Genomic DNA, 20,921 nt, shown 5'->3' with positions numbered 1-20,921 from the left:
ACAACTTTTTAATTTGCCTTTTTTATTAAATATGTGCTTTTGGACTGTGTCACTTCTGTAGCTGCCAAAGCTACTGCTGACTATAAATACGTACATTATCTTAAGAAGCGCATCTTCACTAGCTGGGTAGAATTCCCTAAACTCAGAATTTTAATGACAGTGTCAATTTAACACTGAAGTAAATAATGTTATTAGATAACATACTAATGCTAGAATAGTGAATGAACACTGTATGTTCTTAAAATACCCATGAATGTCAGTAGTTTAGCCTTTGAGCTGCAGTTTCTGATGGAAGTGTCTGGATCAGGCGTAGCAATGTTCAGTGTTAGCGTAACCGGTAGTTTTAGCCTGTTTGAAGTAGAGAAGATCTCTTTGCTGCCCAAAAGCCATCCAGGGAAAGATCTGTCCTTCTGCTGTGCTTTCCTCTCATTCAGCCTTATTGTTGCATGGGTTGTTATCTAGTGTGACTTTGGCCTTGATTTTCATAAAATACTGGGTCAGCTGGGATTTTACGGCTTGTGCTTTCTGCCACTTTCAGTGAAAAAGACCTGGTAGCCCAAGGTCTTATGTGAACTGAAATTAACAAGTTTCAGTCAGTTATTTCATTACCAGTGTCTAGCTTGTACTGTGAATGAGTTTTATCTAACTAGATATTTATTTCCCGTTTCTCCTATTCCTTATGTAAATATAATACTCCTAGTAAAAAACCCTCACCTAAAACAGTCCACCCTAACCCAAGGACTTAGTGGAGTTTTCAAAGCATTTTGAGAACCCTTTTTTCTGAGCTTGGAATGCCATTGTCACTCTTCTGCTACAGCAAAATAAAGAAATTATTGTTTTCAGTTCTGAAAAACATGAAAGTTAAATCATGACTTGCTGGTTTTGCGTGGAGAAAGTGCTTTGGATAATTTGGTCTGCTTTGTAGCTAAAGTATGTAAGTATTCCTCAGCCTCAAGTCCACAATGACAGCTGCTTGTTTGGCTGCCATAAATGAGCTTGCAATCAGATTTTTAATTTTAGAAATACTTTGTGTCTCTGGCTAGCTGTGCATCGTCCATGAAGAAAAAATATTTTTAATAGGCTATATTTATTATTATTTTTTTAAAAAACTGTCTCTCCTCTGGACTGCTGATCATGTTGAATTAGGATTTCTGCTGAAAGTGTGTAATTTAAGAAACAGATATCTGTTCATGAAACTTAAAGATGATACCTGCAAAAACATAATTGTACACTGTAATTTGTTATAGTCTCCCGAATGAACCTAAAAAGGGATTTCATAACAGTCCTGAGAGTGAATAAGAGTTTTGTTTAGCCCAGCCATAGGTGAGGAACCACATAAGTAAAAACTATTAGCATATCTGGAACGTATTTGAAATCAAATTGTCTACATTTTTCTTAGGTTATCCTAATATGACAGGCTCTTGATGTCCTTAACAGTACTCTTGAATGCTTGGCTGCTGAATGTGGCTATAGCAGGGTTCTTGAACTGCTGGCAAAGGCCAAGAAAGCTCTTGAGGCTTTTCTGTTCCTCAGCAATACTCAGTTCTGCAGGTCTAGACAGCTGGAGAGTGATGAGCAGGAAGCTCTCTGAGCATAGCACAGCCTTTGAGGCCTCATCTCACAAACAGGTGCTTGGGAAAGCATTGTCCTTATTGTGCTTTCTCAAGAACTGTGTTTAAAAACAACCCAAAACCTCAAAGTGTAATAAAAATGGACATGGGCAGCTTTTTATATTAAAAATGTTATCCGTAAGGTTGTGCTCAAAACCAGTGTCGTGACTCAAAATTACCTGCAATAATTTCTGTTTGGAGCAGACCTTTTTTTCTCTTCACTTTTTTTTCTTTACTGTAGAATGCCTACCCTGAGTGTATTAATTTGCTTCTAGGTCTGTGAGAACAGTTAGGTGTAGCAAACCTATTTTGGTTCTGTGGCCAAAAAAATCAAAGTAAACCCTGGCATAATTACCAGTTGTGTAGAAATTTGCAGAACATCTTGACAGATGAAATTCTGGAAAAGCATAAATAGGACATAATGAACTTGCTTTCCAAAGTGGGATAAATTTTGCATACCTAAACCATCTTTACACCAGGTTTTTAAGTTAGGCTCTCTTCAGAAGGAATTTGCAGCATGCCAAGGTGCATTCACAGGAGAGACACTCCAGGGATCAGCTAATTGAGCCATTTCTCTCTGAGTGAAAAGTGAGTCTGTGTGATTAGTTGGATATAACTGCCTGCTGTTTAGATGCCTGAAATTAGGTTAGAGGAAGCCTACAACAACTACTTAGGTATCAACTTTAATTTCTAATCTTAGGTTCCAGTGTTACTTGTAGATGGAATATTCAAAGTATGAATGATTGGGGTTTTTTCCCCCCCCCCCCCCCCAAGTCTTAGAATAATGTTCCCTGTGCATGAAAAATGGTTCAGTTTGTGGCCTTAGTTATCACAGGCTTTGTGGCCAGTGATACTTGTAAAATAGTGTCTCAATAACAGCATAAAGTGGTGTTAGCTGCTAGGCAGTCTATTTCATTGCAGTATTTTTTTACTGTGGTGTACACAGGGGATTCTGTACATGCAAAGTACAATTACAAGTGAGATATTAGCTCTTATGCTGCTCCAGAAATTCAATTACATTGAAGGGAAGAGTGTTGGGTTGTCCTTGGAGCTGGTTTTCTAGGAAATACCTGCTGTTTGTCAGTTATAAAGAGGTAAAGAAACCAACAAGTTTCTTTGTCAAGCCTAGCATTTCACTCCCCCTGTTAGCTCTGTTGACCAGACTGAAACTAGTCAGATTGTGTCCATCTGTGCTTCAGCATGCCTCGACTTGACAGGTAGATAAAGCTTCCATAAGAACTGGTGAGTGGCTCTGAGTTAGTCATGGCCAAATGGGATAGTCTGAGGTTGTTTTGAGATGTACTCATTTCCACTTTATTTACCCGGACACGATGAGTAAGGGAGTAGTGGTTTTCTGTTCAGAAACTGACAGTAGAGGAGAATAAAACCTTGACAGGTCAAGTCATGCAACTGCTCTTGCTGCCTTCTCACAGTCTGGCAGAGTAAACCATATCACTGTGAAGCTTCCTGGTCTTTTCTTTACAATAGTCTTACTGTGCCTAATTGTTCAGCTTTCATTTATCCTCACTAATCTGTCTTTTAGTTACTTTTGTATATGTGTTTTGTTTGTAATTCTCTCTGAATTCTGGTTTTCATCCCTCAGTTACTAAAGAAAACACAATGGCTTGCCTAAAAGACTTGCATTCTGCGTGCTCAAGCAGTGAAACTGTCTGTCTGGCCTAATCCTCTTCCAGAAGGAAAGCAGTCCCATGAATACTGTCCTTGCTGTACTCTGTGTTCTTATATTTCTTTTTTATGTTAAGTAAAAACAACATTAATCTTTTGGAGAAGAACAAAAGAAAACCAGTCAGTAGAGTACCTGCTACAGTTGAGCCACAGTGTTTTTTCTTGACAATGAGATAAAAGTTAGGCAAAAGTTTGGACATTCATTTATTGCTTTTATTCTGTCTCCTGAGCTTGTGTGTTTCCATGTGTGGAAGTGTGCACACCTAGGGTTCTGAGGTTTTGTTCCATGGACCATCCTTGATGTTTTAAGGATCTCAGGGGATCCACCTGATGAGGAACTTGTTCTATAGACCTGTGTCCGTATCTGACTAAAGGAGCTCTAAAATGTTCAGGAAACTTTGCTGGAGATGTTTAGATAAACTTAGTTGTAGTGGTGGCAGCAAATAGAATTATTTGGTTTGAAAGAGAACTGGTAGCATTCAGAAATAAAATGCTTTAACTATTGAAAGATAATGAAGACCGAGAAGCACAGAAACAAGTGAAGAGGAAACATTAGCCTACTTGGAATATAGCTTGCCTGCCTCAAAATTTGAGATTAATTAGGAACTAAGGCAAATAAATTATTCTCTGTTGCAGAGTATATAGCTTCCTCTTTAAGAAATGTTCCTTGCAAAACAATCTTGCATGATGAAAACTAGCACCACATAGCTACTGGCCAAGACCAAAGACTTGATAACTAAGAATGTGGGAAACTGTACACATGGCACAAGATGGTGCTTGCCCAGGAGACTTCATGCTTCAGAGTGTAAACTATCCTCGTGTGAAGCTGGGGCAGGAATTCCCCGGAGTAGCTTTCCGAGGTCACATCCGCTCTCTTCCAAAACTGATGGAGATAACGAGCTCTTCCCATGCAAGTAAGTCTCTTTGAAGCTGCTGGTATTGCTTATTGGCAGATAGAATATACCAGACAAATGTTTTATTGCAGTGCAGTTTGTATGCTGTGCTGCAGTCTGTTCTGTGGTTCTTGCTGAGGAAATGGTCACCTGCCGTAGGTTTTGCTCATGAAATGGAAATCAAATAGGGTAAGAGAGAAAGTGAGATGAACGTTGATTTTTGTTGTTTAGAACATGTCCAAAAAGTAGAGATTGCTTTGAGTTTGCAACTGTTCCGAAGGTGATTTTGTCATTTAATTAGCTGTATTTAACTTAGCAATGTAGTATTCTTCTTGAATTGGCACACAGCTCTGCAGCATCCAGTTCTGCTTATTGCTGAAGTGAGAATAGGGTGTCATTGTAAAGAGCTTGAATATAAACTTACACCCCTTTGCTTTCTTTTGAAAAGTGTGCAGTGTTTGAGAGGGGTTTTAATGTGGCACCTTGTTGGATCAGTAGGAAAGTTCACTTTTTATTTTTGCATTGTCTGCAGTAATTTGTAATCTGGATATACTTTAAGCATAATGGAGTTGGTGCTGTGAATGTGGTAAAAAGCCACTTGTAGTTCTCTGTCATCTAAACTTTTCCATTGAGAGAAAAATGTGCCCTAGCAACTGCAAAAACAATACTCTTATTTTAGTCAGTAGTTGTACTGATTTTTCTATCACAGTTTTCTTTGTTTGGGCTTCCTGTGTGTAGGAAGATGTACAAAGCAGACACACAAAGGGGTCAAATTCAGAGGGAAAGTCTAATGGGAACGATTTGGGTGATGTTTGAACATGCAAATAAAGAATGAGAGAGAAGATGGAAGCTCTTAAAGAGAGAAAGAGAGAATGAGAGCTTCTGAAGAGACCAGCTGTGAAAAATTCACTGGTGATAAAATGAAACTGCATCTACAAAATAATATCAATTAAGTTGGAGATTCATCTTCAGTCACTGGTCTGTGTCAGGCTCAGAGAGATGGTATGAGCTAATCTTTCCTAACTAAGGATAGGTTATACCAATGATAGTAATGAGGGACTTGGCATTTTGAAAGAGCAAAACAATTGTTATCTTATATAAAAATCTGAGATTGAATGTATGAGCTACCTTGGCAACAGTGTGATTTTAGACATCAAAAGGGTGAGGGTGTCTGTAAGCATTACAAGCAAGGGAACACCTCTTATACTGACTTGAGACAGTGGTAAGGTAAGATTCCTGGTGAGAGAACAAGGAAAACTAAGGATTGATTTGAAAATCACTCAGTGATTTTAAAAAAAACCCAAACCAGCCTGATATTTCAAACATTCAGTCAGCAGAGCTAGTATCTATGATCCTAGATTGTATATAGGATTTCCTGCACAGTATATAGGAGAGGAGGAAACAAACCAAAGTTGCTCATGACCTTGCTGTTTGGCAAGTGTAATGATGAGAAGACACTGCAGAGACCAGTGTCTTGAAGAATCAAGTAGGCAATATTTCTATTGATGTTGTCATCATTTGCACCATCATTTGTGTCCAATTTAGTAAGTAAAATGTATATGGCAGATAACTCCATTTCCTCAGCAAAAATGGCAAATGTACTTTAACCACAACAAGACAGACAGGACTGCAGCACAGCTTGGAGTACACACTGCAGCAAAATTGATCTGGTATACTGCTGCTGCCAGTATAGACATAACAAATACAGCAAGCACGTTTTTGCAGACTTTTTAGTAGATATTTACCTTTGTTGCTGAAGTTTATAAACGTTTGATTTTGCTGTGTTGTTAAGCTTACTGATGTTTTTCTAGTCGTGAAGAAATTCTACTATGTACAGCAAAGTGAGCATCTCTTGTGTAGGTGGGATCAGCAGATCAGCTAAGCCCACTGGTACAAGGCAGCTGCTAATTAACATTTGGGGGTTAGTTGGCAGAGCTGTGAGAAAGGCATTAGGCAGGTAAATCCAGCAGACTGCTATCTACATGTGTTTTTGGTCAGCTAAGTGTTTACTTCCAGAAGCTTAAAAATCCCTCTGTTGTTTGTGAATATTGTTTTTCCAACAGTTTTGTTCAAAGCACCTGTCAGCGATTCCCAGCAAATTGTGCTGCTTTCCATGCATCCCTTTCCCTCAGTAAGAATAGCACTGAATGTTCTCATAATTTTTTGGCTTGTGACAATTACTTCTGTAACAGTGCAGGATGTGCTGGTCACTGTGTGTAGAGGAGGAATCTTCTATTTGTGTGTTAGGTGCATTTTGTAAGTTGATTCAGATTTCAAAATGCAGATATTTCACTTCATTTATATTGAAATAATTTAGTGTAGCCTTGGTGAATTGTTTATTTAAATCACTGAAAATATGCACCAAAACTCCAACTGTTTAATCTCTTGCTTTTGGTGTATTCAGTGTACAATACTTCTTTAACTGGCAGTATTTTCATTTCAGATAACATTTTTTTTTAAAAATTAATTTGAAATTTCTTTAGTGGTTACTTCTTTTATAAATAGAAGAAAGTATTGCTTGGATTGATCTTTTCCTAAGGAGATACTCTTGGAAATCTTACATTTGTATTGGATGAAAGAGCAGGGAGTGAAGAGGTACAGACAAAAGAAAGGAATTTTTGTTGAGCAGAGTGTAATGGGAGACATAGGTCTGAGAAGTTCTGAGGATGGAAATCAATTTAATCTTTTTGTCTTTTTTTTTTTCTCCAGAGGTTGTTTTAAACTCTAGTGCCCTTACTTTTTTTTTATTAATTTATTGCTAGTTTTGGAAAGGTCTACTGATCTTTCACGCTACCTTTTTTTTTAATGTTTAAAACATTGTTCATTGCCTATGTGAATGCTCTGCTCTTACTGTATCTGATGTTAGATTTTAACTTAAAATTGTAAGATGAGTTTAAGGAATGCACAGTTTAAATGTTCAAAACAAAATAAGGGCAAAGGCATGATGAGTGTGTTTCATGTCTGGGATTAGTGGCATAGTGGGCATAGTAAAAAACAAACAGCAACTAAAAGAAAAAGAGGGGATTCCTTGGAGACTGTTGACCTGTATTGTCATAACAGAATTTAGTCTTTGAAAAGTTCTGTCTTACTAAATCTATCCAATTGGTTTGGCTGTAACAGCTCAGAAGTTGCTCTTAGCATCAGCAATGATTTGTAAGTGCATGAGAACTGTCTTAGCACCTGTCATTGTTATGTTAAGAAATAGTTCTAGAAGTGAGTATTAGAGGATAAAGGCACAGGTAGCATTGTAGCTGTGACCCTGCTTGTAAATTGTACTTTGAGGTGACTTTTTATTCTAGTTTAAGGAAACAGAGGAGTGGAAATAGAAATCAGTCTACCATGAAAGTAACAGCTCTGGTATTGCCAACATTGCATAGCTTCAGTTACTAAAAAGAAGCAGATTCAGTTGATCAAACAAGTTTATTCCCTATGGATTTGTCAAGGTTACAAAATCTGTCTTTCTGTTCATATCAAAACCTGCTTCCTTTTTTTCTTTGCAGGTCATGGTAACCATAAAGAAAACAGTCCTTTCCTGAACAGTTCAGAAGCTGGCAAGGGAGGTGACTACTATGACAGAAATCTCGCCTTGTTTGAGGTAATTTCTAACTGGTTTTTATATTTCTGATGTGATTTGTGATCTTTCATGGTGGGACAGATTGAGCATGTCTTTCTCCCTCATGTGCTTTTTTGTGGTGTATGTCTGTTGTCTGAGGTACCAGTAGGCAGAGAGAGCTCAGATATTATGTCCAGTCAGGACTGTGAGGCAGACAGGTATGACTGTTTCCATGTGGAAGTAAGAAGGACCAGACACTCACACCAGAGGTCATTTGGAGCCACACCAAGCCCAGCAGAACCCTCCACGTCCTCACCTCAGTGGCACTGAATTAAGTGCAAGTATGTAATGGCACACTAAGACCAAGTTTCTCAGACATGTTATCAGAAGCTCAGGTGCTGGGGAATGGTGCAGAGAGGTTTTGTCTGGCTCTGCAGCTGCTTTCCAGATGTGCTTCTGAGTTACAGCTTCACAGCAGCTCTGGCTACACATACCCCATGTTTCCCGTTCCAGGAGCTCAGTGTGTGGCAGCCTGAGCTGGCTCTGCACCCTGCCAGGTCGGTTGGTGTCTGCACAGTCCAGTTGGTGGCTTAGAGCCTGGGCAAGTAGAACCAACCTGCTGCTAGATGGGAGCTCACTGTGGAAATGCTGCCACCACGTTTGCAGCCAGTGTGCTTGAGCTAAAAGACTCTCAAACATGTTCCCAGCTCTAGTGTCTCCTCTCTCCAAGGCACATTAAATCTGTGATCAGGATAAACTCACCTGTAGGTTTTGAAGACTTGGCCACTTGAGATAGGCTGCTGCCAGTTACTCACCTGCCTTTCCATAAGCAATAGCACTAAACTACAGTGAAATCTTCCTCAATCAGTTTTTATTTCCTGTGTGGAAAGTTGTTTCTCTTTACTATGCATTACTTATTGTGCAATCAGACATGTAAGGCATTTTAATTTCAAAGAGAAAGGGAAGGGAATGATTTTGTTCTGGTTCTCTTTATTTTTCCCCCCCCCTTGAACTTACTTGCAGAAACAGAAGTTGGATGGGATGCATGTAAAGGTGGGAGGCCTCCATGCATGTGGCTTTTGGAAGTTTTGTCTGGATCCATATGAATTGGATGACATAGCTTGAAAAATGTAATAAATTTATTAGAGTGCATGCATGTCTACAGTGAGCAGAGTTTAATCACTAAATCTCTGATTTGTTTGGCAACTTGACCTTTTTAGAAGTATATCTGTTGATGTAAGTTGACATTAGAGATACATGCAAACGTACACATTAATTTTCTTACAGTCCCAAGGCTCAGACTTCTTTACTGCTGTAGTTATGCTCTTCAACATCTAAGAAGGATGCATACAGTACAGGCCTATTGGCATAGGCTTTTCTTGGCAGAGTTGCCCTCCTTTGAGAAAATTAAATCATCTCATCAGTAGTTTGGGGAATGAATATACGAAACAATGAAATACTGTCATTCCCTGGGTGATTTTCCTGGTGCATTCTGTGGTAGCCTCAGGCATGCCTAGGAATGTGTGACTCCAGCCACTCTTCATAAATGCTGTGAACTACACAAGTTGACTAGTTGTCTTCTTCCACAGGAAGAACTTGATATACGACCAAAAGTGTCATCTCTGCTTGGCAAGTTGGTCAACTACACAAATCTTACCCAAGGTGTTAAGGAACATGAAGAAGCAGAAAATACTGATGGATCAAAGAAGAAAGTATCAAAAGTAAGTAAAGTCATGGCCAGCTGATTAATGGGATGATTTCCTGTGTGATTTTTGGGGAGCTGGACTCCTTTCTGCTTTATCTTAACCTCTGTCAGGAGCTGTGACAGTATTCCACAGAAATGACAACCTCTGTCAGGAGCTGTGACAGTATTGCACAGAAATGACATAGAACTCTGTAGGGATCCAGATGTTCCCAGGGAATTGGGGCAGATGTAGTGGTTAAGCACTGTGCACTACAGTGCAATTCCCTGTGCTTGGTATGCACGTAGATGAGGAGGAGATAGCTTTTAGTGGCATATGAAGAAACAACAAAACCACCCCCCAGCATTTTCCCAGCACTCTTTTACCTGCCCAGTGGTATCTGACACATCTTTACAAGCCTGGTAGGTATGACACAGGATTTACAGGAGACAACACCCTTCTAAAGTAGTGAGTGGAGGTCAGATTGGACAGCCTGGGGCAGCTCAGGAGTCGTTTGGTGTTAGGCACTTAGGCAACTGAATTCTGCCCCAAAGGATCTGCATTTATATGGTTAGCCCATTTGGGCTGGCCTAGGAATGACTAGGTAGCAGGAGAGGTTTGGTTGCTGCAGTTTGATTTCTATCAGGAGGGCAGTGTTTAACTGCTGCTCTTAGTGCTCTGGCAGTCCCACAGGTGTTTCAGTTAGTGCTGCACCTGCAGGTGCTGTGGTTGCATTTTATGGCACTTGCAGGCCTGTCAGTTGGCTTGCAAATTTTGTCAAAGGAAAATTTTCAAAAAGATAAGATAGCACTTGGAATTCTGCAGATTTTATAGTACTGCCTAGTCAAAGTTTGAGCCATTTCAGAAAGAGATGGCAGTGATAACACTGAAAACCAGCACAGTGTTCTCAAAGAGCAGGTATGGTACCCCATGCTGATTGCCCTTCCTCACACTCCAGTCCCTCACTCTGCACAGCTTTACATTGAGGTTAACAGAGTTGTCTAGTCAACATGAAGCTTAAAATTCAATTTTGTCTGAGACCACATGCACCAAAGTGCTGCAATGTTGTGGTCAATATGACATCATTACAAGACTGAGTGAAGGTCATCTGGGTGCAGTTCCTGCATTCTGGTGCTATAAGCTGACATTAAAAAAACTAATTTAAACACTTTAATTATGATTTTCTTTTGTGCAGTACTTGGTGTTATACTAATTGCAGAGTCTGTCCAAATTTTTTGCCTTCATATTGCTAATAAGGAATGTCAGCTGGATCTCTCTTTTGGCATGGTTTTGGTAGGAGTAGTGTCAGGCATCAGCTAGTAATATGGTATTATTGCATAATCTAAAATAATTTTCATTCTTGTACTATCAGAAACTGATTATTTCCCTAACCAGAGCAGAATGGAAGGGGATACAATAGGTACAGTCCTTAGGATTTTGGGAAAGTTCTGATTACCTTTGCTGTTTATTTCCCTATTAATTGTCTGACCAGAATACCAGGGTAAGATGCAGACTAAGCTGGAAGCTAATCACTTACTTCCCTGTTGGAAAAATAATTGGGAGAATCTGGCAATGGGTCTTGAGTATAAAGTTGGTTAAAGCAAGTGCATGTAACTTGATAAGGTAAAAATGGGGCAAATAACAGGAAGCTAAGAACTTGTTTTCAATCCCTGCTAGAGTACCATGTAAGGTGTGGTGTTAATATTTTTACACCTAGGTGAGATTTATTTTCAAGCTGTTTACTGCCATAATCAAAGGAGTGTTATCCCTGTGAAAGCTTTTCTTCTATGGCAAAATAGAGTTTAGGTTTAATATAACTGGGTTGTCCTGAATTATGCTTTCCCATGTCCCAAAAATGTGTGTTCACAGACTTCTGAATGTTTTCTGTAGAATGGGTTTGGTAACTGTTCCAAAAGTGACAGTATCATCCTGTGCTAATATCTCAGTATTTTCTGTGTAAACACTGCAGTTTCCTTAAGCGAGTGTTTGCCTGCATGTCTGTCTCTGGGATAAATCACATCAGCTGCAATATCATAGCTGCAGTTTGAATTTCTTCTCCCTCTTGCCATGAGCAATATAAAATTTGAAACATCTTGCAGAATATAAGACGATTGAATATCAACTTGGCCAATAGATACAACCATTAAACTCTGGAAATTCAAAAGCAGTAACTGTACAAGGCTATGGATTGAAGGTATCCAGAAATGGTGCAAATAGGATTCTTTTACACATTTGGTTTTAATCATATTTGAAATATAAATCACTCTGCTGCTGTTACCTTCCCCTTCCCATTTGAGCTGAGAAGTATGGAATCCACCCCAGCACCACAACAGGTCTGTTTTAAGTGCTAGAGTTGCTAACACACTCTTTGTTGAATGCTCAGCAAATACCAACTCAGCTGGTGTGACAAAAAGTAACCTGCCCATCATTTACTGGAACTGGCATCTCGTAGGCAAGAACTGGAGCAAGGCTGATGAGCAGGCTCTAGATCTGATAGTCAAAAGAGGACTGAAGAAAGCAATCCTTTCAGTAAGTGACTGTGTAATTCTCTGAGCAGGTAAGACAGGTCTCTCAGGGAATACCTTTTTGTGGCCTAGCACGTCCCTGCCTGCCAAACCTTATCCTTTCAAATCCATTTTATTTCCGTGCAAAACAGCTTAACATGAGCGTATTATCCTGTTTCAGCACCCCCACTAAATATTTTTGATAGTAGCATTCTGGGTTTAGGTACATATCAGGTAAAATTCACACAACTCCATGTAATAAGGTAGAAATTGGATTGCTTTTTCTTTTCTGAAGACAGTCTTCTAATAAAGCACTTAACAGTCACAGTGCTAGAGAAATACTCCCATCTCATGACAGAAAAAATTAGATAAAACTATTTTAGTTCATATATCTTTAATAAGGCAGTTCATTTCTGTGCTGCTGTGTGTCCTCGTGCTGCAGAGCAACTGCTAAGAGCTGTCATTGCTGATCAATGTCCCCGAGCCCTGCAGCCAAGTGCTTCAATAACCCATCACGCTGACACAATGGAAATAGTGTCCTTCAGACTCAGATCAATATTTATATAAATTATGTGTCTGCAGCTGATGAGAGTGAACAGAAACATGATCTGCATCACTGAAATGGAGACTGTTTTCGAGATTTTTCTGTCCCTTCTTAGTAGTTTTAAAACAGTGTTCTTCAAGATGTCTGTTTTATTTCCTCTATGCAACATGGGCTGTTAACATTTTTTCATTTGGTTACTGTTGAGGCTGAACATAATAATACCCTTCTTATTTCAGATCATGTTCTGGTGAGACTATCACTTAGCGATGATCAGATGCTATAAAAAAGGGTCAAGTCACTGCAGATTACTGGTGTTAAATATTTCTGTGAACAAACTAGTTCAAGGGGTATTTCTAGATCATTCTTTTTTACCAGTATATTTTTCTCCACAGGGTAAGAAAATCTAGACTAAACTCTTAGGCCTGAGATATACATAGTATTACTGTGGCTTGGATTTTGGCTGTGGGCAGACACTTAGGCATTTCCTAGGCTGCTCTGCTCTGCAGTGGTCTCACAACTCTATAACTAACACACAATTTCTCATCCTCTGTGGCTGAAGTGAGTGTGTAACTTGATAGGCTTCAGAGGCCACTTAAGAGGGAGGGGGAGAAGATGATGGAACAATGGAGCTAAGTTGCAGGGACCACATAGGGCAGAAGAGAGGAGGGAGCTGACATAAAGTGAATTCTTTGGCAAAGGAAGCAGGTGTTGGGAGGTGTGTAAAGAGCAGGCTGAGAACTCACCTGCTTTCATAGTGTTTGGAAAACTGTCATGTAGAATACACAGTAACTGTGGTCCACTTGCTTTTCCTGTGTAGGAGCAACAGGTTGGGCTTCTTTCCATTTCCCAGGTGCCAGTTTTGACAAACTCTTTAACTCCTTTATCTCTGAGATACCCACATGTCTGATAGGTTCACTTGATGCTGGTTGTTGGGTTCAGGGATGTTGTGAGAAGAGTGATTGATGAATGAGTGGTCAGATGATAAAATGATGTGGAATGTGTCCTTGAGAGGCAAAGCATACATTAATGTGACGATGGGAAGGGACTAGGAAAAGGGACAAGCATTCTCTATTCTCCCTGTGTTGTAGCATTAGGTATAATTTTAAATGCACAAGAAACCCTCAGAAAGCAGAAGCAATGAAATGTCTTGGCAGGAAACCACAGAGATTTGGGACTCTAAAATGCTGCTAGTGCCAGATGTGCCAATGCAACAAATGATTTTGTGTTCCTTGTAATAAAACCCTTATCAGTGCCACTTAGATCCAAGATAATTATATCAATCCTTTGACAATACCCATTTGGGCAGTGGAGAATTCTGCAGGATGCTATGTTGAATGTAAGTTGTGCAACTCCTGTGAAGTCAGGTAACTTCTCAGTCCATGTCAAAAGTTACTCAGAGTCTGATGCTGGTGTTGGACATAGGAAAGGTTAGAACCATTAGTTTTACATGGAATATGTAAAATGGAAGAAAATACATTAGGCATGTCTCCAGATTGTTTCCAAATCTTTTCTAGCTGTAACATCATGAAGTGTGTTTTCCATGAAACTAATTTGTAAACTCTGGGCAGTAGGGTGGGATCTGTCCTAGCCAGGGTCTGCAGCACTTGACAGGTTTCATGCTAGAAACTCTATGGACCTGCAATAAAACAAATAAATATGTGTTCTGTTGTTAGTAATTGATGTTAAATGCTGAGGATAATTACTTCAAATATGAAGATGTGATAGGGTCAGCATTTTGTTCAGAAATCCATGATTTTGGAGTTTGCTTCACATTTGTGAAGTCCAGCACAGTTGTATTTGAGTGTGTCTACCTTATGTTCCCAGGTTTCTGTCATTTGAAAAATTGAACTTCTAGGCTTTTTTTGCTTTGAATAATTTCAGTTAATGAACACCAACTTTTTTTTTTTTTTCCAGTCACCCAGCATGGGCACCCTGATGGGGGTATATTTACCATGCATGCAGAATATCTTCGGGGTTATTCTCTTCCTTCGGCTGACTTGGATGGTGGGAATGGCTGGAGTTCTTCAGTCCTTCCTGATTGTATTGCTCTGCTGCTGTTGTGTAAGTATTTAGGTAGAATAATGCATGTGACATAACCCCTGTGACTATTGAGAAACTTGGAGAGGCAGCACTGTAGATGCACGTGTCAAGAGAAGTCACATTCATGAGAGACACTTCTGCTGTGTTTGTAGCCAAGGGAATTTTTTTCCTTGTTTTGTTTTACTAGTACTTCTAAACTGGCAAACTGTATCTAGTGTAGATACAGTCTTAAAAAGAATGTTTGTTCAGCAAACAGCTGTTTTCCATGCCTGTCCCAGGTGCTGGCTGACTGCTTTGCTGGACCAGCCTTGGGAATTGCAGCTCTGTAGTCAGAGGGACACCTGTATTCTGTTATCTTGCTTTGTCTGCAGACACCCACTGTGTGACCTGATAAAGCAGTGGTCATCTTGCCAACAGAAGTCTCAACAGCTTTGTGATTAAATTCTTGCTGCCCTTGTTTTCTTTTAGATAATGACAGGCAGAATAAACAGAGATATTGTATGCTATATGCAGTGGCAGCTTCATTTTATCAACCAGTAAGTTACATTTTAAAAAATGTTGTTGACACAATTGTTTCCTTTTCCTTGGTTTCCCCAGACTATGTTGACAACCATATCAATGAGTGCTATTGCCACAAATGGTGTTGTTCCAGGTAAGTGTAATTAGCAAATGTCTCATTTGTGTTAAGAAGAGAAAAAACCTCTAAAACCGAAGTTATTATAAGCTGTTAACATGGTTTTAGACCAGAGAAATTTGCTTCAGCCAGGATACAAAGCCTGAATTCATATCTAGTATTTCTTCTTAATATCTGTCAGGCTAAAGATTAATCTATTTGGTTTTTACCCCTGTGCTAACAAGAAAGAGATGCTTCATTTGAACCTCAAAATAGCAGATACACAGTGTATAATTTTGCTGTATTCTTGTTGTGAACATTTTAAAATTTATAACAGGAAATGATAATTTTACTCTCACTTTTCTTGTTTCACAGCTGGTGGCTCCTATTTCATGATATCTAGGTCATTGGGCCCAGAGTTTGGTGGAGCTGTAGGGCTGTGCTTTTATTTGGGAACAACATTTGCAGGAGCAATGTATATCCTTGGTGCCATTGAGATTTTATTGGTAAGTAATCCTGCTTTAAAGACAAATAGCATATAGAAAGTACCCCAATATTCTTGTCCCATATTTGTGTACACATTTACAGGAAGAGACAAGAAGGTCTCCAGTTTCTTGGTGTCTAGTTTTGTACCACTAGTGCTTCCCTTTGTTAGCTGAACACTCTGGCTATCCATACTGGAAGCTTCTCTGGCAACACAGATGGAACTATGAGTTAATCCAAGACACTTGCTCATCATTGTTAAAGTTGACTCAGTTGTGCTACTGCACAGAATGGAGTATTATCTCTTGACTTTTCCTGAAAAGATTCCTGGTGCAGAGCATGTTGCAAAATTGAAAGTGATTTGCATTTCTAGTCTAGGTACCCAATCAGAGTTCTGTTCCAGTGTTTCTTCAGCTTTGCTTTCACTTTCTCTTGTTGCAGACATATATTGTGCCACAAGCAGCAATTTTTCATCCATCCGGTGCCCACGATGCATCCAGTGCCATGCTAAACAACATGAGGGTGTATGGCACAGTGTTCCTCATCCTCATGGCAGTGGTTGTCTTCGTAGGCGTGAAATATGTGAACAAATTTGCTTCCCTCTTCTTGGCCTGTGTAGTAATATCCATCCTGTCCATTTATGCTGGAGCTATCAAGTCCATCTTTGAGCCACCTGAATTTCCGTGAGTAACGTTTCTGGGTGTGGGGGTTTGGCTTTGCCTGTGGGTCTGGAAGTTGGAGGGTTTTTGTTAGTTACTTCCAATTCTTTTAGCTGTATGTAGAGATTGTGTAGTGCTCATGGAAGAGAAGTTTTGCAGGCTGAAGTGAATGCATTGTTCCATTCTTGAACTGTTTCAGTAGAGTGAAGCCCCGTGGTGAGGTTGATGGAGGCTGACATTTCTCTGCTTCCTGCAAGCACAATCCAGTCCCTTGGCCTATGGCTGTTGAGTTAGATTTGAGAGAGGATTTTGCTGGGTTCTTGGTGGCAGTTAATAGGGAGCAGTTTGGCAGGTTGGTTTTCCCCAGGCCAGTCAGACATGACATGCTGCCTTGGTGGCTGGAAACTGGTGGTATGATGCAACTGTTTGCTGAGGAAACAGAGCATCTCTTGGGAATGTGAGGGGTGTGGTGGTGGGGCCATGCTGAGACTCCAGAGAAACTGCCCCCTGGTCTGAAGGCTTGGTCTGCTGTGTGCACAGCCCTGCTCTGGGCACAACACATGCTCCTTGGCATCTTGGCAGTTAAACATGTAATATGCCTGTTTTGGAGCTGGAGCAGCAATACTGTGGATACATGTGTTTTGCCAGGAATGCAAACAGTATTTTCTGATACTGCTGGCAAAAGTTGAATGGAATGGAAGCAGAGGAGTTGAATTTGCATAGTTTTTCCCATCTAAAAATGCTGGGACCATATATGCAACCCTCAAGTGCTCTCTTTGGATATTTGTGAATATAATGTTTTACAACAGTGGCAGGTTTACCGCAGTGAAAGTAAACCAATGTCTTTATCTCCTCCTCATTATCTCTTGGATTGTTCTTGAATGTTTCCCTATCATTTTTCCTTTTTTTTTTTTTTAAAATTTTTTCTGAAGTAACTAGATAGTGTATTTATTTTTAATCTGGGAGGAAGTTCCAGTTCATGAGCCTGCAAACCCTGCAGAAGTGACCCTGTGTCTTCCATTTTCCTGGTTTCAATGATTGATAAGACCTGTGAAACAATTAAACTTAGTAAAATGAAGGAACTCTTGCCTTTTCCTGTGTTTTCTGACACCAGGAAGAGAAGCTGAATGAACTTTTAGCAGCAGCAAGCTGTTACATTAGGTCACTGTGTCTTGTGGAACTGTCTTTGGGGAAGTGGGTTAAAAAATTTTCAGTACTGGAATAAATGATGTTTGTGGTTGGGTGGAAGACAACAGACACTGGAGGATTTTAGCAATTATGCACAGTATCTTCTGACAAGAAGAACCATTGCTTATTGTGATTGAAATGTGTGTTCCTAATTCTGAAGCTAAAGTATCAGGAGACATTCAAGTGCTACTATGCAGAAACTGGGACAATGAGACTCCAAATATCTTCAGCTATTCTAGAGATCTAGTCATTTGAATGCTAGTGCTCTTCAGATTTCTTCTACTCCAGTAGTTCTGTTTAACAAAAAATCTACCCCAAACAACAACAACAAAACATCCAAAAAAACTCCAAACAAAAAGGTGGCCTAATCTTTCCCTTTCATTGTTTAAGGAAAATCAGCCAAATTGAATGAATCATATTGATGTAGCTTTTTAATACTTCTCCCAAAATTGTTGAAAAAGTAGCTTTGTACTTCTGACCCTTAAAGGGAAGAGATAAAGTCTTTGTCCTGGTACCAGCCTCTTTTTAAAGGTGAGAAATGTTGTAGCAGACTAGAGCCACTTGAAGTGTCCATGATATGAAAGATGCATTATGGGGAAGGTGGATTTCAGTTTCCTGCTACCATACAATAACACTGGTGTCTTTCCCTTCCAGGATTTGTGTGTTGGGCAACAGGACTTTGTCAAGAGATCACTTTGATGTTTGTGCCAAAACTGTAGTTAAGGATAACATCACTGTGGCCTCTAAGCTTTGGGAGCTGTTCTGCCACAGTACCAACTTAACTGAAGAACAACACTGTGATGAATATTTCCTAATGAACAATGTCTCTGAGATAGCAGGAATTCCTGGAGCTGCTAGTGGCATTTTAATAGGTATGACAGAACTTTTTTTCTTTTTTCCCTTAAAGATTAGGCATGCTGAGCAGTTGAAATGAGTTGAACCCTTCCCTGCTGGTTAAGAAAGAGGTACTGAAGAAATGTAATTACAGTGAAGAAAATTATCTTCAATAAAGAAAACCGAGTCTTACAATCTCTAAAAAGATGGGATGGTACTCATGTCCTGATACAGTACTTGTCTACTGTAAAATTGATTAAATTTGCCTTGTACTTGTCACAATTTCAGCAGTAAGTTAGCTATAATTGTAAGCTATGCTAACATCAGTAAGTCATTAAAATTTTTCAGAACTCTGTGTAGTGGCAACTCTCCATTATAGGCAGGTTAATATTACGTCCTGAAAGATAAGAGTGCTTGTCTAAAAATAGTGTGTCTCCTTCTTAGCCCACTTCTGAATAAAATATCATGAGAAGTGTTCCTTACTCCAATGAACTCCAGGGAAGAGCTGCTTTGTGCAGGTGCTGAGTGCTGAAGGTTCCTGTTTTCACAGAAACCAGAGTGTAGTTTCTAAAATGGACTTGGCATTTATTAGTGAAATTTCAAATGACAAACACCTAATTCTGTAATTCTTCCACTGTCTGAAGAACAAATGTATTTCTGTCTGGAAAGCTGGTCAGTATTGCTGCTTTACATTCTCACAGCTACTATGTGTGGTATGGCAATTCATAAAATATTCAGTGTATTTCTTTGGGTTAGAATAAGTATGAAGTTAAAAGAATGTTACATTTAGTGTAGTAATAGAGGATGAATTGCATAGACTTCTGTAGGCTATTGATATATATTTGTGGGGGTTTTTTTGTACAGATTCCCTTGAAAACATGCAATATAAATTTTCTTTCATGTCTTAATTTGTGTTGATTACTGAATTGCATTTGTAATCCTCAGTTGTAGACACGTTATAATGAAACAGGTTTGAATTGACACATGCTTTTCTTTTCTGTGGTATGATAATCATCTTCAAGACAACTTGTGGAGCAATTATTTGGAGAAAGGAGAGATCCTGGAGAAAGCACATCAGCCATCTGTGGATGTAGCAGGCCAGAAGAACAACCTGCACCTGTATGTGCTCTCAGACATAGCTACTTCGTTCATGGTGCTGGTTGGCATCTTCTTCCCATCAGTGACTGGTGAGAATGCTGTGATGAGGGAGCATCCCAGGGCTCTGAGCTTCCTCCACCCTGTGATCTTACATCCAGTATGTACTTTCAGGTATCATGGCTGGTTCAAACAGGTCAGGAGACCTCAAAGATGCACAGAAATCCATTCCTGTTGGAACAATTCTTGCCATTGTCACCACATCAGTAGTCTGTATCCTTTTAAGATTAGTGGATGCTGGTACAGTGTGTGTGTCTGAGTTGTGGAACTGCTTTCAGGTCACTAAATCACAAGTGTGAGTAGGATTGGTCAGTGGAAAAAAACCCAACAAGCCAATCCTTGAGCTGGAAGCATTGGAATTATTATCCTGTTATTTTCCTTCCCCCTTTTTGTATTGGGTTTTGCACTTCCATTGCTGTTCTTTGCTATGCAGTGGTCTGTAGCTTTCCAGGCTGGTGGAGTAGAGGTATATATCTTTTTTAATTTTTTTTTTTTCTTTTAGGATGCAGTGGATCATTAAGATGAGGGAAGGTTTTAAATGGGACAGTTAATGAATTTCAGTTTCTTAAAAAAGACCCCAAACAAACAACCCAAAACAAAAAGCCTTTTATTTGGCATGACATTAAGAATTATATGCTTTCTTGAACATTTTAGGACAAGATAAACTGGAGTTAGAAATTAGACTAGACGTTCCCAAATGTTTTTTCAGAGGACAGGGGGAGAGGTTCTCATGTAGATTCAGCTGCTCAGTGATAACAATGAATTTAAGTATTTATTTTGAAATCAGTGAAACAAGATGATCTTACATCAGCTTACAGGACTATATTTTTTTCTCTCCTTGATTTTTTTTTTTTAACCCATTCACCTGCTCCAATGCTATTCCATGATTCTTAGGCATATCCCCAGTAGACTGGAAGTGTTACAGACAATGTAACACAATGAATGGCTCATTGTTTCCTGCCTGTTGCCACTGAGACTGGAGCAGTTAATTTGCAGGATAAGGGGATGTGCCTCGTACTGAATTTCTAGGTGCTGTGTGTGCAGAGGAACAGCCTTTGTCCCAGCTGAAATTGTCAGATATTGGTTGTGGTTAAACTCTAATTAATAAGATAAAGATTAATAAGATAAAAAAGATAAAAATCAATACAGGAGTTTTTTTTTTTTTTAAAAAAGAAAAAAGTCAAAAGGGAATTAATGCAATCAAGGACTTCAAAACTTGTTTGTAAGAGCTTTCTGAATAAATCCCACCCAGGGGGCAACTGGCCAAGGTGGTGACTCTCCTCACAATTCCTCTGTTTCATTCCTGATTTTTGCCAAAACTTGCCAAGCTGTAAATCGTGTCCCAGCTCGCTTGTCCCAACTTCTTAGGGGCACAGCCCTTCCCAGCTGTTAGTTTGGGAACTGACCAAGGAGTCAGCATTTCCTATGAACGTAGTAAATATGGGAGCAGGGGGCAGACACAGCAGCTGTGCTGTGA

The 20,921-nt window shown here is 39.5% G+C and overlaps 1 protein-coding gene across 1 annotated transcript in view; it reads left to right on the top strand.

The window, feature by feature from the left end:
* Positions 1 to 4,038: 4,038 nt before the first annotated feature.
* The window catches only part of SLC12A4 (solute carrier family 12 (potassium/chloride transporter), member 4), a 30,716-nt gene continuing 13,833 nt past the window's right edge, over positions 4,039 to 20,921 (top strand). Inside the window, exons 1-10 of the mRNA XM_009076826.1 lie at positions 4,039 to 4,210; positions 7,690 to 7,784; positions 9,332 to 9,463; positions 14,387 to 14,533; positions 15,110 to 15,164; positions 15,501 to 15,631; positions 16,050 to 16,291; positions 18,110 to 18,327; positions 19,312 to 19,476; positions 19,559 to 19,657. Of these exons, the coding sequence (XP_009075074.1) occupies positions 4,039 to 4,210; positions 7,690 to 7,784; positions 9,332 to 9,463; positions 14,387 to 14,533; positions 15,110 to 15,164; positions 15,501 to 15,631; positions 16,050 to 16,291; positions 18,110 to 18,327; positions 19,312 to 19,476; positions 19,559 to 19,657 (1,456 nt within the window). The remainder of the gene's footprint in view (positions 4,211 to 7,689; positions 7,785 to 9,331; positions 9,464 to 14,386; positions 14,534 to 15,109; positions 15,165 to 15,500; positions 15,632 to 16,049; positions 16,292 to 18,109; positions 18,328 to 19,311; positions 19,477 to 19,558; positions 19,658 to 20,921) is intronic.

This window comes from Acanthisitta chloris, unplaced genomic scaffold (assembly GCF_000695815.1).
Source record: "Acanthisitta chloris isolate BGI_N310 unplaced genomic scaffold, ASM69581v1 scaffold42816, whole genome shotgun sequence".
Lineage (NCBI taxonomy): Eukaryota > Metazoa > Chordata > Aves > Passeriformes > Acanthisittidae > Acanthisitta > Acanthisitta chloris.
The sequence above is the reverse complement of the archived record's forward strand: the minus strand, read 5'-3'. Positions and strand labels throughout refer to the sequence as shown.